This window comes from Aythya fuligula, chromosome 14 (genome assembly GCF_009819795.1).
Source record: "Aythya fuligula isolate bAytFul2 chromosome 14, bAytFul2.pri, whole genome shotgun sequence".
Lineage (NCBI taxonomy): Eukaryota > Metazoa > Chordata > Aves > Anseriformes > Anatidae > Aythya > Aythya fuligula.
Genome location: NC_045572.1, coordinates 447,012 through 465,413, shown reverse-complemented (window position 1 = coordinate 465,413; position 18,402 = coordinate 447,012). Strand labels below are relative to the sequence as shown.

Here is an 18,402-nt window from a genome sequence, read left to right as displayed (position 1 = left end):
CCATATATAAAAGGTGGGCTTTAGCCTCCTTTTCGTATGGAAAATTAACCTGTTATTCTGCACCCATCACTCTACCCAGGAGTTGTAAATAATCCCTGTTGTGCTGCTTGCCAAGGTTTGGAACAGCAGCCAGCTTCATGGCAGCCAAAGGAGAACAATGTCTATGTAAAGGACACAGGAGTGGAGAGGGACTGGCACCAGCTCCAGGTTACCTGAGGTAGGACACAGCACAAGCACAACGTGCCTTACAGTGCAGCAAAGAGACTGCAGCACATCCTTAGGCAGGTGGCAAAGGACAAAATCAAACTGTCTGCATTCTCCCTGTCTTCTTCCACCCAAATGCCTCCTCTGGGAGGTGAAGGGAAAGACCCCATCATGTCTCATGTCAGTGAAAGGCACCTGCATCTTCTCAAGGTGGGTGCTCTAAGCTTGGCATTTAGTCCTGGGATAACCCAAGAGCCCCCAGTCTTGAGACTGAATCAGACTCACACTGAGGGGTCTGATCTAACAGAAGATGGTGAAAGCCATGTGGTTGCTTTGGGACTCTCCTTTTCAGATGAGACAGGGAGGTCCTGGGCTTTCTTTCAGCTGACATTCACTGCCAGCAGACACAGGCCCAGCTTGCCTTCTAGTACTGGGAGAAATAATTTATCTTTTGAAAAGTCTGAGATGATATCCTGTCTTCTTTCACATCAGGTGAAGCTCCAAATGATTACCTATGGAGTCAAAATAGCACCCTATATGAACTGTCTAGAGCTGGATTTACTGGCTAGGAGAGGTGTTATTAGAGAGAGATCAGAGAGCAGAGGAAAGTGCCTATGGCACATTCAAGTGCCTTTGGAGAGGAGCAGCCTGGCTTGGGGATGTTGCTGCTAGTGCTCTGCTAATGGTGCTGTGTGTGTGTGATGCTCGTGGCTCTAACAAGCACTTAAGAAAAACAAGAAAAACGTGATACCAGGGAATTACCTAAAATTTAGATCAGCCATGCAGCTGGTCTGCAGAGGCACCATCCTCAATGTGAAAGCACTAAGTGAACAATAAGGGCTGCGATAATTACCCATGTCAGGCTGCGTCCAGCCACCAGCATGGAAAGCTTTTTCCCTTCCTCAGTCTGAGAGCAAAGAACAGCACACTTATGGTAAACACACACGAAAGAGAAAGAGCATTTGTGTGCCCTGAAAAAATTCCCTAACATCTGGCAACTTCAGGTTTGTCAGCTGTTCAAAATTGCTGCCGTGTTTCTGAATCACAGGCAGTGTAGCTCTGTTTCCTCATACCTGGGCTCACGGAGGCTTTCAGCATGCTCATCAGTGAGCAATGAATTCACCTTCTGCTTCTCTTCAAGCCATTTGACTGCTGTTTAGTCTAATATGGCCAATACTGGGGGTGTGGCAGGTTTTGGGGGATTTCTCTCGCACCCTTCGCAAGAGCAGCTCTGCATGCGGCAGAGAGCATGCAAGGCTCCCCGGGCCAGAGAACAGGAGAGGGTGGAAGAGAAACATGTTGTCCTGTCCAGGTGTTCCCACTCTGCTCTGAATGTTTTATTCAGTAATCTAACCCATCTCATTTATTTTTTTAAATGTATTTCCAGTTTCAGCTCATTCTGCTGAGCTGCATGTTTGCAAACTCTGCCTCTGCTCTGTGTACAAAGAGCAAATCTTCCTGTGTAAAGCTGCCATGCCTCTTCTGTGTCCCCGGATCCCCACCTCCACACCACGCACATTGACAGCCACAATCTGGGGCAGTCTCCCCACCCTTGGACACCCAGCAAGGCTGTCCTAACAGCAGGGGGACCAGTGGGGACAGCAGACGTGGGAGCTCACCAGGTGTTGGGGGGCTGCAAGAGGGGGGCATCTGCAGGAGGAGGGGGAAATTTCTTTTCTACAGACCCCACATGGAGTCCCTGCCCCTTGGAAGGTGGCATTAATATATTCCCTTTGTGTCCTCCTTCTGCACAACCCCCTGATGTTACTTAAGGGCCTGAAGAATCAAACTCCATGATTTTAAATAACGAGTCCACATCCTCACATCTGCTTTACTGGTAATTGGCTCAAAGTGGCAATTTGTCAATGTTTTTAAGATAATGAGCTCCTCATTTGCGTTCCAGCCATCTAAACTTCCAGCTACAGAAACACACCACAGCTATTGCACATCAGCTCCTATCTGGGTGCGCTACTTTACGTGGTGGTGCCCCTGCCTCCCACACAAAAGGAGTTCTGCCAATCAGTGGAGAAGTTAATCAACTATCTTTTGAAGCCTGGCTGAGTACAGACACTTTGGATGAAAGATGTTATTTAAATACCAGTTGTCATGATGATGAGAATGATTATGGTTATTTTAGCCATATTAGTAATGCTAAGTAATGGTATTTTTAAAGGTATTGAAATATCTGCACAGAAAGCAACTGAAGACTCTAAATATTGCCTGTTAGAACAGCTGGTCAAAATGTTTTAAGTATTTAGACTGAAAAATGCTTGCTATTCTGTAAGGTTTGTTTTAAAGTTGAAAAGGTCTACAGTTTACCTCGAAACATTGCAGACATCAGTAAAACAAAACTGTTTGCTGTGATTTCTTTAGGATTTTGGCTTCACTTTCATTTTTCAAGAAAAGTTTAAAATAAAGTTTTTAGAATCTCCCACAAAGCCTATGTACCTTTTCAACAGCTTTACTTACCTCCTTGTTAGCCGTCACTAGTGAAGATGTGCAAATGGATGTCTTAGCTAAAAAAGTTTATAAAATTTGGGGGCGGGGGCTTGCTTTCTAAGTCTTTCTCTATATAACCTATTAATATATGTCAAAATGTGTCATTTAGTAATATGGGTGTTTGTCTGACTAACAGCAGGAAAAACAGTTCTGATAGCACTTGAAAGATTTGTCAAACACTTTTTGATAAGAGAGAAAGCCAGAGTTTAGTGCCTCAGTCCCTGGGTGCACAGCGAGCTGATCACCAGCCCAGCCTTCCCCACAGCCCCTGGCCATGAGCAGCACTTCCCCTGCAAATACAGCGACCTGTGCAAGATGCACCTCCTGGTGCAGATCTTGCATATCTTTCCTGCAGACGCATCTTTACGGATGTCTTTTCTTTACCTTGAAGGAGAATCCGTAGCACGTCTGAACAATAACACAAACAAAGCTGTGCCAGGAACTGGCCGAGAACCTAGCTTGTTTTATCAACAATAATCTCATTCCCTTCAAAGTCTTCCTACACTGGTGAGGATTCAGTCAGCTCTCTCCAAAAAGAGCTACCAAGAGAGATTTGTTGCTGCATGGTACCCAGCAGGCTCATGCTCACCCTTTGGCTACTGCAGATAAGCAACAACACTGAAAAAACTTGAAGCAAACATGATTTTCTCTGCTGCTCTGCTCATACCTGTCCAGTGAGATACAGCACAGGTGCAGGATTGATGCTGTGGTGAGAAGGACATCGAGAGATGTCCGAACAAGGCAGAACATCTCTCCATAGATCCAGTTGTCCTGAACTAGCTCGATGGCTCCAAATGGCATCACCAGCACTGACACCAGCAAGTCCGCAAAGGCAAGGGAAACAATGAAATAATTGGTCTTGATTTTCCTGCAAGACAGATAACAAAATGAACAGCTTCAATGAAGCATCCTCTACATGTAGACAGAGAATTCAGCTTGTGGTTGGGTCTAAATTGCTCCATCATATATATGTAGAAAGGTCCTGTCTAACAAATTTCCCACTTTATACATGTATTGTCATGCCTAGCTTGTTCCTGTTTTTTACACCTAAACAACCTGTCTCCCCTGTGTAAACACATTTTCCTGCTCACATGTAAGAGGTAAATAGATGCCTGCAGGCCTTTGCCTCTGGCTCAGTCTCACAGCTTGCACTGGAGAGTTTGGTGGCGAGGAGGGGGATTTTATTTTAACTTGTAAATTGACAAAATCCTTCCAGAAAGCACTGAGAAGAATCGAGACCGAAGCTATAATTTTAACTTGAAGAGTACTTTTTAAATCATAACAATAAAATAGAATTAAATCCATTAAAAATCCCACGCAGAATATGAATAGAGGCTGCTGAATATCTCCCTCCGCTCGTGGGGCTGGTCTGACAAATCGCAGGGGGAGCAGCAAGCCTCAAGACAGGAGTTTTGCCTGTGAACCGCCCCAGATTGTTGGGAACATTTGCCAGGCTGCGGTAGAAGGACCTCGAGCTGCATGTTTTACTCAGGGGCTAGTGAGAAAGGGAATTGGAGATGGGATTGAGCACTGCTGCTTTGCTCTGTTTTTCACTGGTTTATCTGGTTTTGACACCAAAAGTGCTAAATGTGTAGGGGATGGAGACTGCAATGGTCCCATGGCCACAGGGCAGATCTGAGGGCAGGGACACCGAGACCGAGTTGGCAGCATGACACTGCCCCACAGCTAATGGTGGCACCTCCTTCATGGTCTATGCTCCAAGATTCATGCAAAGGGCTTTCATCTGGGGCCTTGCCCCGTGCCCCCTGGCTAAAGGGGGAGCTGTGGGGGCTGCATGGGCTCACCTGAGTTGCCTGTCCCGGCACACCGCCACCATCACCAGCAGGTTCCCCAGGATGGCCATCAGAATAACCGCTGAGATGAAGGTGAGCAACACAATCTTCTCTGCTATGCTGAAGCCCTCACTTGAACTGGAGAGCACAGAAAAAAAAAAAAAAGGAAAATAAAGAAAATGCACCAGAGTCTGGGGGCTGCCCAGGTTCCTGCAGAGCCAAGGACGCCAAGCACCCACTTGGCCATCACAGCAGCAGCATCCCCAAACAGCCCACCAAGACCTCAGCACTCCTTAACAAAGAGTTTTTCCTATTTACAGAGAAAGCTGAGAGGCTCGTGTTCATCAGCAGAAAGGCTGAATCCTTCTCTTCTCTTCTCTTCTCTTCTCTTCTCTTCTCTTCTCTTCTCTTCTCTTCTCTTCTCTTCTTCTCTTCTCTCTTCTCTTCTCTTCTCTTCTCTTCTCTTCTCTTCTCTTCTCTTCTCTTCTCTTCTCTTCTCTTCTCTTCTCTTCTCTTTTCTCTTCTCTTCTCTTCTCTTCTCTTCTCTTCTCTTCTCTTCTCTTCTCTTCTCTTCTCTTCTCTTCTCTTCTTTCTCTTCTCTTCTCTTCTCTTCTCTTCTCTTCTCTTCTCTTCTCTTCTCTTCTCTTCTCTTCTCTTCTCTTCTCTTCTCTTCTCTCTCTTCTCTTCTCTTCTCTTCTCTTCTCTTCTCTTCTCTTCTCTTCTCTTCTCTTCTCTTCTCTTCTTCCCTTCCCTTCCCTTCCCTTCCCTTCCCTTCCTTCCCTTCCCTTCCCTTCCCTTCCCTTCCCTTCCCTTCCCTTCCCTTCCCTTCCCTTCCCTTCCCTTCCCTTCCTTCCCTTCCCTTCCCTTCCCTTCCCTTCCCTTCCCTTCCCCTTCCCTTCCCTTCCCTTCCCTTCCCTTCCCTTCCCTTCCCTTCCCTTCCCTTCCCTTCCCTCCCTCCCCTCCCTTCCCTCCCGTCCCTTCCCTCCCCTCCCCTCCCCCTCCCCCCCCCTCCCTCCCCCCCCCCTCCCCCCCCCTCCCCTCCCCCCCTCCCCCCCCCTCCCCCCCCCTCCCCCCCCTCCCCTCTCCTCCCCCCCCCCCCCCCCCCCCCCCCCCACCCCCCCCCCCCCCCCCCCCACCCTCCCCGCCCCCACCCGCCCCGCCCCACCCCCCCCCACCCCCCCCCTCCCCTCCCCTCCCCTCCCCTCCCCTCCCCTCCCCTCCCCTCCCTCCCCTCCCTCCTCTCCTCTCCTCTCCTCTCCTCTCCTCTCCTCTCCTCTCCTCTCCTCTCCTCTCCTCTCCTCTCCTCTCCTCTCCTCTCCTCTCCTCTCCTCTCCTCTCCTCTCCTCTCCTCTCCTCTCCTCTCCTCTCCTCTCCTCTCCTCTCCTCTCCTCTCCCTCTCCTCTCCTCTCCTCTCCTCTCCTCTCCTCTCCTCTCCTCTCCTCTCCTCTCCTCTCCTCTCCTCTCCTCTCCTCTCCTCTCCTCTCCTCTCCTCTCCTCTCCTCTCCTCTCCTCTCCTCTCCTCTCCTCTCCTCTCCTCTCCTCTCCTCTCCTCTCCTCTCCTCTCCTCTCCTCTCCTCTCCTCTCCTCTCCTCTCCTCTCCTCTCCTCTCCTCTCCTCTCCTCTCCTTTCCTCTCCTCTCCTCTCCTCTCCTCTCCTCTCCTCTCCTCTCCTTTTCTCTTTGCTGTTTTACTTAGAAACTGTTCTAGATTTAGGGAAATTAAAACAACTGTTGGAAAAGGAAGTGCCAAACTTCCCTCTATCTTGACATTGATAATTTCTTTCAGCTAGTGAAAAGGCAAGGCGTGGCAAGGCAAGGCAAGGAAAGGAAAGAAGGAAGGATAACATGCAGACACAATGTTAGATATATCTTAAATCTGTATTTCTACAAATATCTTGTTAAACGTTCTTTTTTGTTTGGTTTGGTTTGTTGTTTGTTTGTTTATTTGTTTAATTTATTTTTTTTTGAGTCTGCAAAAGAGGAGGGTAATACATAATGTGCAATGGATAGCATTCATAAAACTGTGTTTCTTACCAAATTTTTGAGCCACTTTTCTTTTTAGGCTATTTCTAATTATTTATCCAGAACAAAAGGCATCCCAAACCTCCTCCTGCCTGTGTCACTTTCCACAGTACATCAGAGTGGTGAGAACAAGTGTTTGTTCATAGCATCAGGTGTGGCTAGAAATAAACCAGCATTAGGAGCAGCATTCGGCACTAATTCTGCAGGGAGATTCCTTCACCGTGCACAGAGCTGGCACTTGGCACCCAGGATTAGTGCTGTGAGATTGTTCACATCATTGAAAAGTTGAACTGTTATTCTGTTTTAGTTTGACTTCCTCTGGGGTCATGTTTTATTTACTAAATCCAGTCCAGGCTTTTACACTTTATCTTTCTGAATTCTCCTGATTTTGGCAAAGCTCAAAAAGATTAGAGGCTCTGCTGCAGTCCCATCTCCAGTGCCTGTGCCATCTTAATAGGCGTCTCATGACCGACTTCAGCTCATGCCTGCACTGCAGAGCACCCCTTTAATCACAATTTCTGCTTTTGTCCCTGGTGCCACCTTCAGTCTGACTTTTTTTTGCCCACTGCCAGTTGCACTGTTGGGTCAGATCACAGCCTGTTGAGCCTAGACTCATCATATGCAGCATGAACACCATCTTAGAAATTCATGAGTTATAAGGTTTTACAAGGAAATGCATCTGGGTATAGATTCATCCAGAAGGGTGAGAATGTTTATGAGCAAATAAGAAAGAAGAAAGGAGATGCCCTGGCCTCACACTAGCCTCATGGAAACACAAAACATCAGGCAGACCTATGCAGGATAGAAAACAAGTTCAATTATCCAGCTATAATGAGAAAGAGGTCTGACACAACTGCATTGCCTAACTTCAGAAATGTACATTCATATGCCAAGAAGTGCTTTCTCCCCCGTGAAAGCACACATAGCTTTTAATTCAGGATAATCTCATGAATTAAAACCAGAAGCTTAAAAGAGGTCACAGAGCATGGACAGATGGGTGTATCCCACCTCCCTGCAGAGCTTTCAGGCAAAAAGTCCCTGAGTGCTGCCAGCCTTGTGTCCTTCTGGATGTTCCTGGGGTACCAGTTACACCCAGGTAGAGGTGGCTTGGAGCGAAGAGAACCCAGTAAGGCAGTGGGTTTTGTCTTGTGTTAGGTGAATGGTCCTGGCCCAGATGGTAAATGTGAGGCAAAGGCATGGCTGCTTCTTTTGCCCTAATGGTTTTTGGTGCTAATGTCAGTGAATCCAGTCCTGCTTAATAGAGGAAGGTTGCCAGGGTGGTGTAGACAGGGTCAGACGCAGTCATGGATCTGCATTCAGCAAGACACTTATTTTTGTGCAAGGCAATTACAGATGCTAAGACAGAAGAAAGGAAAAGTCAAGAGCAGGTTTTACTCAGCATCTGAGAGTTTACATTTAATTAGGGAGAGTTGTCTCCTGGACTTATCACAACTTCAGTGAGGGTAATTAAGGCTCCAGGAGGCCTCCTGGGCAGCTAGCAGCTCTGGGCAAATGCTGGTGCATTCAGAAATGGTGACAAGGCTCTGTCAGAACTAAGTGTGGATTGCCCAGCTTTTGCTGGATATCTTGCTTCCCACTGCCCTAGGTCATTAATTCTTGGACAACTCTTGAAATGAGTGGGTTTTGTGTCTGCAGTTCTTATAATTACACTCAGTTGTTGCCTGCAATTTGCCTACATTGATCCAGTCTGCCTCCTCCCATCTGATGGAAGAAAATTCCCATCTGCCAAAAGGATCTGCCTCATCCATCATTCCATCCCTGACGGTGGCCTGTAGGAAAAGAAATGCCTACGTGCATATAGTGGTACCTCCCTCGCGTGCTCTCTCGTGCTGCAAAGGTCACAGCAGTTTGTGCTAAAAAGCCCTAGGTGAGATTCTCTGGTCTGTCTTTTAAACTCTCAGAACAGCAAATACTGCCTCTGGGCAGCTTTTCTCCACCTAGTAGTAAGATGCTAGATGCAAAATCAAGTACATGCATGGCATCAGTTTCCGTTCCTTCTGTCACCAATGACTGCCCTAAATTGCATATATAGATGCTTTCCTCAAAACTAAAGGTAATTGATATCCAGGTCCTTATTCCAACACCCAGATCCCAAGGCACTCTGCAAAACTGGTCACTAGCCACATGACGGCTCCTAGGAAAGGACACCATTCTTTCCCCAGCGAGAATTCACTCCCCCATCCGTCCATCTCCATCTGATCTGAAATCTCTCCTTTCCCCCGAATCAATGTCTGGTGTTGAAGATTTGGGGAGGCAGGGAGGTTGGGGTGCCACAAGAGGGACGTGCACAGCAGCGACATGCTTTGGATAAGGCCCAGCAGGATGCCCAAGGCAATTCTCCTCTGCTGGAGGCACAGACAGCTCTGGGCCTGCCACCTCCCTCCTCGTGCAGACAGATGTTGTACTGCTGGGGAAGAGCAGGCACAAGCCAGCATCGGTACTGTGAGCACAACCACCAGAGCCTTCATTAATAATGTTCAGCAGAAGGCTCCACAAAAATTAGAGGGATGAGGAAAAGAAGAGACTTCAAAGGTCAGGTCTCTGCCTGCTAACTGTGTACAGGGCAGGATGAAAAGCTGGCGAACAATGGGGACACCGGGATCAAAGGCACCTTCATCGAGCTGTAATTGTACCTTTCTAAACAGAGCCCTCACAATGGGCTGACTTCACTCCGTGGCTGTGAAACAAAACGTCACACCACACTGAATACCTCCCTACAAAAGGTGTTCCTTTTCCTCCACAGCAGCACACAAATGCTGGCAGAGCAGTGGAGAGGAGGAGGATGGTTCTGTTTATACAGAGCCAGGCAGACAGATTCGTATTTTGTCTTATCTAGCTTTGCTCATCCATCTGCTCTTCCTAAACAATTCCCATCTCTGGATTATTTGAGCACCTTGCATCTCCCCAGATTCTGCAGAGGGTACAGATGGGGAGAGCCAACTCCATTGTCCCAGGACCTGCCAGTGTGGGTTCAGCTGGCCTTTGTCCACCCCTCTGAGCAGTGCCTTGTGAGGGGAGCTGGTGATTGAGCCTGCTGGATCATGTTTTAGGGATCCCTGGGGTTTGGGGGTGCACCGAGGCTGCCTGCATCACTGTCATTCATCATCCCCCACGCCTGCACCATTTGCACCAGTCTGGCTACAGCGCAGGGCCCAGAACAGAGGCAGGAGGCCAGAAACATGTCCTGACACATGTCTGCGGGGCATTTGCTCTGACAACAGTTTCCAAAGTGTTTGGGAGATCTCTACAACGAGTATTGCTCTCATGCCCCCTAGTACTGATCCTCCGGGGAACATTAGACACAGACATCACCAGGGGTGCAAGAAGGACGTTCATCTGGGATATGTTTCTGCTCATCTGCCTTTTGAATAATCTGTCATCAAGTAGGAATATTTGTTAATTATTCAGTCTCGGTAATTCAAAGCTGTTAATAATGGAAGAAGTGGATATTGTTGTAAATTAAAATCAATGGTTTGCATAACATCTTTGATCAAATCTGAGTGCTCTGGCTTCCAAGCATGCTTCCCTGTTTAATAAAACAGAGATTGATGGGTTTGCTGTTACAAGGAAATGAGATTCAGACAAAATGATTGTTGGTTAGTAGGAATATAGAAATCACTTAAGGAAAAAGGTGAAATACTGATGTGGAATGAATGCTTTAAATCCACGTGAATATATTTAAAAGGCTCTTCTGTGTAGTCATTAATGTTTTTTTAAAAAGTGTAATTACTTTTTTTTTTCAAGCTCAATTTCTACTTTCCTGTAAACACCCCACCTTCTCTATCTGACCTCTAGTGCTTTTGCATATTGTATGCAGCAATTAAACCACAGATTGGTCATGCTGGTAAGACTGCATATATTGCTCCTCTAGTTTTCATTACAAATCACTGCCTGACCTCCCTGCAACTGCAGCGGGACAAAGTCACCAATAAACTGCTGAGAGCACCTTGGGCTTCTCACAGACACTGCTGTGGGTGTCAGAGAGAGAAAGGGAATGGGAGAGATGGAAAACAGGGCAAAGGTAGAATAAACAGGATTTCTCTTTTGGGGGCAGAGGAGTGCAGCTGAAGCCCAGGGGGCATGGAGAACCATTTCCTAACTGGCAGGGAATAACTCTGCCTGCCGAGGTGACCTGCAGCATCTCCTGGAGGCAGCCAGGGACCTCCTGAGCACTTCAAAGCAAGGTGCATGTGTAATTCTCACTGATGAGGATTAAGAGCTCAGAGCAGTGAGTTTTACCAGGTGAACCTAGAACAGAGCTTCCTCCTTTATTTACAGGGGCCTTAGGGAAAATGGGGAATACGCAGGGGAGTCAGACTGCTTACTCTTCACCCAAGCCATGGCTTTTCACTCTGTAACTCCAGGTTACATGATATTTCATGCAGGTCTGTAACTGCAAATAAGCTGTTATTTGCCTCTCCTCCTCTCTACTCCCCTGATTATTCCTAGGCATAAAATCAGAGGCTGAGTGTTAAACACTTAAAAATGAAGATATGTTATTATATGAGTAAACCTAACAATGCATGTCTTAGTATGGAAACATGACAATAGGGAAGATATTATTTGATCTATGGCTTTCCAGCTGTTACCATATTCTATTCTACTACCACCTAAAAATATTAATCAGAAGTCAGCATTAACATAGAAGCATATAATTTCTTACAATGTATTCAAATGTTTCACTGCCTTTGCTTCAGGCTGTGCAGATGGCAAGACCACTCCTAACAGATTCAAATCAATTATGTACTTTTCCTTCTGTTTTAGAAACAGATTGAAATTAATTAAAGTATTGACGAGCCACAAATAAGCAGTATTCCACATATTAAAATAACTCAGTCATGTGATTAGTTTATTTGAGTGGTTCTTTTTTTTTTTCTTTTTTTTTTTTTTTTTCTTTAACCAAATACATTGCAGCAGTGGGGTGGGTAGGAAAGGATAATGTTTGTTTGTTTATTTGTTTTTTTCCTTTTGTGCTGCTTTGAACCTCAAAAAAGTTGTGCAAACCAACTCACTTTCACCGATGGTGTGGGATTTAAAAAGCACCAATTTACTGTGAACAGCAGCAGCTCAGGTAGGGCCACAAACTATGCAACAAGGATTTCAGGTCACCTCCCGGACAAAGCCATTGAGAATGTCACTGAGCCTGCACCTCTGCTCCACATGTCTCCTGCAGGCTGAATGCTAGAGTGTTTCAGAGAATTAAGTGTCTTAAATAGCTGATAATACTGATTAAAATCAATTGTCAAGATGAAGCAAAGAAGACAGGATATTTAAATGTTTTAAAAATTGCTGTGTGTGGGCTGTGCAGTCAATCAGGTACGTGCTAGGAGCTCTCCCATTCAGGGAGCAGGTGTGTGCTAGAGCTGCCAGACACTGCGGGACCCTGGCAGGCATCAAGCAACACCATAGCAGTGGCTCCAGCCCCACACACATCACAGGGGCTGAGCCTGCCTGGGTTTGGGCTGATCATCAAGGCACAGGAGGCTCCAAGTAATGACCCCATAGAAACGAGCTTCCTGCTGGCCCGTGCAGTCTCCTTAGTTTCCACCAGCAGAAGTTCCTGCCTTTTCTGGAGGACATGATTCTGAAAAACGTGATCCCTTGTTACGATCCGCAAACAGACGGAGATCTAAGACCCTGAGAGCACAAGCATCTTGCAAAGTTAATGGGAGAAGTGTGCTGAGCCAGGGAATAAAACCCAACCTGGTGAGTCTCAGGGCACTGCCTACACCTCCTGGCTTCCCCCCCTGCAGGAGAGCTTGCTGGCACCCAGTAGCCATGTCCGTCCCTACTTCTCATCAAACGGAGGATGAAGAGCCAGGCTCTGCTCTTTCCCAATCAGCAGATCAGGCATTACATAAGTTACACCCACGTAGGAAAGGATATTGCTGCAAGGATGATGCATGTAAGTACAATCCTTAAAAACCATTAGACTGTCACCTAAAATATAAGTTAAAATTAACTTATTAAATTAGCATTAGGTTAAGATCGTGGTGTTTACATGAAGGAAAGGCAGCTGCTAGCTGCTCCTATTGCTCCATTTGTTATCCATTTACAAACACCATAGGACATCCCTTGTGCAAAGCACTGCACAAACACAAGCAATCACCAGACCTTGCACTGTGTTTCGTTCAGTACCTTTTATTTCCAGGTTTTCACATTTGACTCCCAGTGCTCCCTTCACATGCCAAATACTGCCCTTTTATCTTTACATGCACATAATAATGCTTTTTGGATATGCAGGGTCTACTTATCTCAGCGAGGTTACCGAATACTGCTATGAGAAAGCAAGCCTGGTTTAGGCACAGGCAAGAATTTAGGCACAGTACGAAGTGCAGCAGAGATGTTGTAACAATCATTTCTCCTTTGGGAATGATGAATAAAACCAAAGATCAAACATGCCTTTAATCAGAAATTTCTTGATCAGTTCCTAACTAGAATTGCTCCTCAGATGTATGTTCAGTGCCTCTACCAAGCTACATGTGTCAGTTTAATAAAGAACATAAATAAACCTGACTTTTGGCATGTTGTCTATCTTAATAACATGATTATTCTCTATTTTCCAGATAAGTGGCTTTTGCCTATTCCTTGTCATATGGAAGTTGCAAACAGAGCAAGCTGAGTGTTCAAATGACAAATACAGCATAGCTATGCTCAGGGGACCTGATTCAGTGAAACACTTTATTTTTCCAGTACTTTCAAGAAAGAGTGTTTGTAATTCTGTTACTGTGTAAAATAGTTTTAATTTTACAGAGACATAAACAGTATTACCATTATTTCTATTGCATATGTGAGTATCTCAAGCTTTAGTTTCAGTAGTTTAGAAACAAGGAGTAACTGGATGTATTTGATGCAGATCTATGATACAACCTCCTCTAGCATGGGAGTGGGTTGGGTAATGAAGGTTCAGGCTCTTGTTAAACATACTCTGAGTGTTCATGTTTCACATGCTCACAAAAATCCATGCAATGCTTCCTTCAATAACCAGGTGCAATACTGGAGTGCTCTAAGACTGTCTGAGCAGAGCCTTCAACGGTGAGCTGCTGCTCCTGGGCTGAAAGCATTTGTTTGACAGCCTTACTATTATTTCTGCCATTAAAATGAGAAAGTTTGTCCTATCCACACACATTTCCCAAACATAACTCTTCATTGAGACACCATAATGATAGCTCTTAGTATCTGTTGGCATTCCAGAACCAAATTCTCATTTTCAGACCAGGAAAAGCCTTTGTTCCCATCTTTGCTGAAAGCCTGCAAGTTGCAAGACTTTCTAGTTAATCAGCATGAAAGTCTCTGATTTACTCTTGGAAGCAATATCTGCAGTCAGGGAAATATTGTTAAATGACAACTGTCCAGTCAAGATTGGTGGAAGAGTCCTGGCATCAGGCTGTATATTGAAATACCCATGCTGTGTACTTCTCTCCCTGCTTGTTTACACCTTGGACAATAAAAGTCAAATACAGCTATTGGCAGTCTAGTTTCTAGTATTTCTTGGACAGCTTCACAGTTTCAAGAATCTAGAGGAATGAAAGTTTCTTGTTGTTACCCCTGCTAATGGAAGACTTGGCACCGATAATTCATTGATTTCTGGAATACATTTCATTTGGGAACGCCTCCGTGCTCAGCCACACGGTTCACTCATTCATTACAAGACAATGTCAGAAAGAAACTTTTACTTCTTTTTGAGGACAACACAGGACTGTATGTCTCAATGAGATTTTTGAAGGCACAGCATAGTGCAGTTCATTTGTTCAGCTTCCAAGGTGCGTGCCCTTTCAAGTACTTGACTGAATGATTGCCTTCTTTCTCCAGGAATTCGTGTGTCTCCTTAGTCCCTTCACCAGCACCACAATTTCCAAGCTGCTCAACAAGTCAGCTGTATCCTGACACAGAGCATATCAGTCAGGTCAGATAAAAGTCATCTTTGAGGCATCAGGCATTTCTAGCTCCTCTGCCTTGCTGCGAGCTGTACCATAAAGATCAGAGCTTGGTAATGCTGATTCCAGAGGTGGCAGCTAGAGCCTTCCACCCCCAGAGCATGTGCTCATCAGCTCTTTTTATATGAATCTCAATTTTGCATTTAGGCTCCGGATAGCACAAGACGTGGAAAGCCCTTGAATTAAGAGCAAAGCACTTAAATCTCTTGTTTTATTTAAACCCCCTTCTATGATCCCAGCCAAGCGCATGATCTGTATATTCTCCAAAGGCCTCGTCATGTTTCTCACTTCAAATAAATAAGACAAGATGTCAACCTGGGCAAGCAGCAGGACAGAGGAAAAGCAAACAGCAGGGACTGCTTTGTAGATGGAAAATGTAGGCACTCAGCTCAGACGCAACCCAGATCCCGCCCAGCAGTCACTACCAAATAACTGAGGCCAGTCTTGGAAGGTCTGGAAAGGTTTCTTCAGTTGTGATCTGGCTAACAAGGACAAACACTTCCAGGAAGAGTGTCCTACTGCGTGTGGCTGCAGAAGCCCTTGATGAAGATTCTTAAAAAAAGCAGTTCCTGGAGAACGGAGCAACATGAAGGGAGAGACCTTCCCCACAAGGGAGTGAGCTGGCCCACGGCTGCTGGGTGGCATCAAGTGTGAGCTCTACTCACAGATCTGTGAACTTCAAATGAGCTTTCAGCAACACAACCGGTTTCTTCCATAAAGTGGGAACAAAGCCAAGTTTAAGGAACTGCTCTTTGATCCCTAAGGGGGAACTAGCTGCTGCTTCTCAGAGTTTTCTCAAAGTTTTGAGGCAAACCAAGGAGAAAGAAGTAAGGTGTCTGCACCCAACACCTTAGATGCAGTGCCATTTCCCATGTGTAATTGCAATGTCGTACTCAAATGTCAAAGAGACCAACCAAGACAAGAGTCACAAAGCTCAAAAAAGACAACAGGCTATGAACAACTTTATCTTATTTATTTTTTTTTTTGTGGGTAATTTTTGCCGTGTTAGTAGGGAAACTGGCTCCCAACTCAGTGAGTGCAGTTCCCTGGCAGTGCTGAGCAGAAAGTAGTGAAGATGCTCCTCATGCTTAAATTCTCTGCACAGGGGTCTGCAACACTGCTGACAACTTAATAGCACCTGCAAATCAAAGAGTCTTGAAAACCTTAATACAGTGATGTTTCTGGAAAGCTGGCTCAGTACACTTTCACCGAGGGCGAGTCCAGAAAGCTGATTTATGTTTTGTGATTAATTTTCTGGCCACTTGAACTTTGCTGCTAACTTCAGTGGGTATTCCAGGTGAGGGACACCTAGCTAAATCAGGTTACTGCTTTTAACTCCAATAAAAACTTCAGTGTTACAGTGTGTCTCCAAGGGCAGTTCGAAACAGATCCTCACAGTGCTGCAAGGGGATGTCAGCAACAAGGACTCTGAGTGCAGCTTACAGGGAAGAGTAAAAGCAATACAAAAACACAAGGTGCCTGAATTGGACTAGCTCTAGATCTGCTGGGCTCAGAAAAGCATACTGAACAGTAGCTGAACTTCAAGGAATTTATAAAAAACAAACAAACAAACAAACAAACAAAAACAAACAAACAAACAAACAAACAAACAAACAAAACAACAACAAAAAAACACCATGTTTCATTGTAGCTGCCAACTCTGCCTGAGAATCACATCCCCATTACGGCCCATAAAAATGGAAATTGCAAATAATGTCAGTAATGGGACCAAATCTATCTCAGCTGCTTGGGAATGGAGAAATCACATTCTTCCACTCCAGCATGACACAAAATACAACAGAAACAGTTTAATCCCCAACAAAGTAAGGCAGTCATTTTCCAAGGATCTCTACCAGCAAAGAAGAGGCTCATATCCCCATGCACAAGCCTTGTAGAGGTTTCTCCTGTGATATCCTCTACTCACATGTCCTCCAAGTACCTGAGACTCTATCTGAGCAGCCTCAGATACATCGAGCAGCTCCTGGGCAGCTTCCTTACTCCTCAGAGCTATCTGTACTGAGGATTTCTTGACCAAGTCAACACGAATTAGGCTTTTCTTGGCTATTTTCTCCTTTTGCTGGATTTATTTATTGTCCTATTAGACTCCCTGAGTAGACAGAGCCTGTTTCCAGAAAAGTCCTCAAGAAGTTCATGAGAAGTGCAAGCCCTGGACAGGTCTCCAGGCTAATGCACTGACAGTGAGCGATGAGCTGGCCCACAGCCCCATGATCTTACTGTGGAAATAAGGCTTTGGGAACAAGCAGCCTTTGTGTTTTCAGGTCCTGGCCTTTAAAACAAAGTTGGAAAAAAAATATCAATAAATACAAATCTGAAGATAAGGAGATAGAAAAACATCATTGGAGCTCCATAAACCAACTGGGAGCTTGGATGATTTTCTAGATTAGGCAAAGGAACTGTGGATGCAGTGAGTAATCTGTTTACACACATTGGACTGCTGCAACTGATTTTTAAATATAACTCAGTTATCAGGACACTCTCTTGCCCAATGCTATAATCACTGAAGTATGCTTTTACATCTAGCTGGTGCCATGCTAGAGCAGTGACCCAGTATTCCCATGGGGAGAGAAGACTGTGAAACTCACACAGCAAATGAACAAGCAGATACTGGGTGCATTAACACATTGGAGGCTCTGGAAAAGTGAGGAAGATCTGTCCACCCTGGGCAGACAAACTCCCTAGAAGAGACAGGACTGGAAAACAGCCGTGACATGCTCCCACTGCTCTCATGCTGGCACAAGCTCCTGCGCCCAGGGAGGGGAAAAGACCTGCTTGGTTCCCTCACCTTCCTGCACTCTGACCCATCAACAGATGGATAACCAACTATTCGAAAGTGCCCTGCCCACCCCATCCCATCCCTCAGCAGCAGCATGCAGAGCCCTCTTCTTTCTCCTTTATTTCTCTCTGAGATTACAGCCATGCTAAAGTGCGGTAAGGTCAGCTGCTGATTTATTTATCATCGGTATTCTAGCACAGAGCTGGAAACCTGGCTCCTGTCCCCAGCACCGCAGGCGAGTGCTGAGATTGTTCCTAAGGGCTTTTCTGCAAGGGCATCTTACTTATTTTTATCTTTCCAGATTTACCATTCTTCAGACAGGAAGAATAAGGGCATCTGGCACACAGATCAAATTATTGATCAAGGCACCACATCTTGGGAAGAACTTGAGTTACATGAGGTCATGCTAAGCTTCAACCAACTGCAAGGGGAGCAGAGCTGGATCAACTGCAAGAAGCCACCTGTAACAGGAAGACCCTTCACATCCTGTTCCTGTGCTCAGACATCGAGCAGTTTGGACTCCAGTTACTTGGGTTGTAGTGAGGGACAAAATCACAGAATCACACAGTGGTTCAGGTTGGAAGGAACATTAAGATCATTTAATTCCTACCCCATGCCATGTTCAGGGACACCATAAAAGTGCAAGAGCTGAATGTGCCTCTTTGCAAGTCCTTTTGCATACATGCCCCAGGTGATCACAGCCTTACAGCACTTTATCTCCCCATCGTATGAGGAGGAACCCTTTGCCTTCATACACTTTTTGGCATTCCCTCATCTCTGATTTTAGTGTCTTTTTAAACCTGCCCTACACTGGATTCACCCTGAAACAGCTCAATGCTCCCTGAAAACTTCAGCTCCCTATATTCTTGTCCATCAGATGCCAAAACTTGTGCTCAGAGAACAGCTTCATTTCATCGTGTTCTGCCTTTGGGAAGGCAGAGGAGAGGTGACAGCAAGTCCTAGGTTAACAGCTCAGATGGTGATGGAGGTTCAGGTCTATGACTGTTTGCCAGGCCAGGGAACAATGAATGTGCTGTGTGTTTATCACCCCAATAAGAGCAAACCAAACAGCGGAAAGGCTGCACTAGGTAAGAGTTGGAGTACAGTTCTTATCTGCCCAGGAGATGCACTCTG

General features: G+C 45.7%; 1 protein-coding gene across 1 annotated transcript in view; it reads right to left on the bottom strand.

Annotated features, from left to right (window-relative positions):
• HTR4 (5-hydroxytryptamine receptor 4) overlaps positions 1–18,402 on the bottom strand; it is an 86,301-nt gene that overhangs the window by 60,395 nt on the left and 7,504 nt on the right. Inside the window, 2 exon segments of the mRNA XM_032196883.1 lie at positions 3,371–3,571; positions 4,509–4,634. Coding sequence (XP_032052774.1) covers positions 3,371–3,571; positions 4,509–4,634 — 327 coding nt within the window.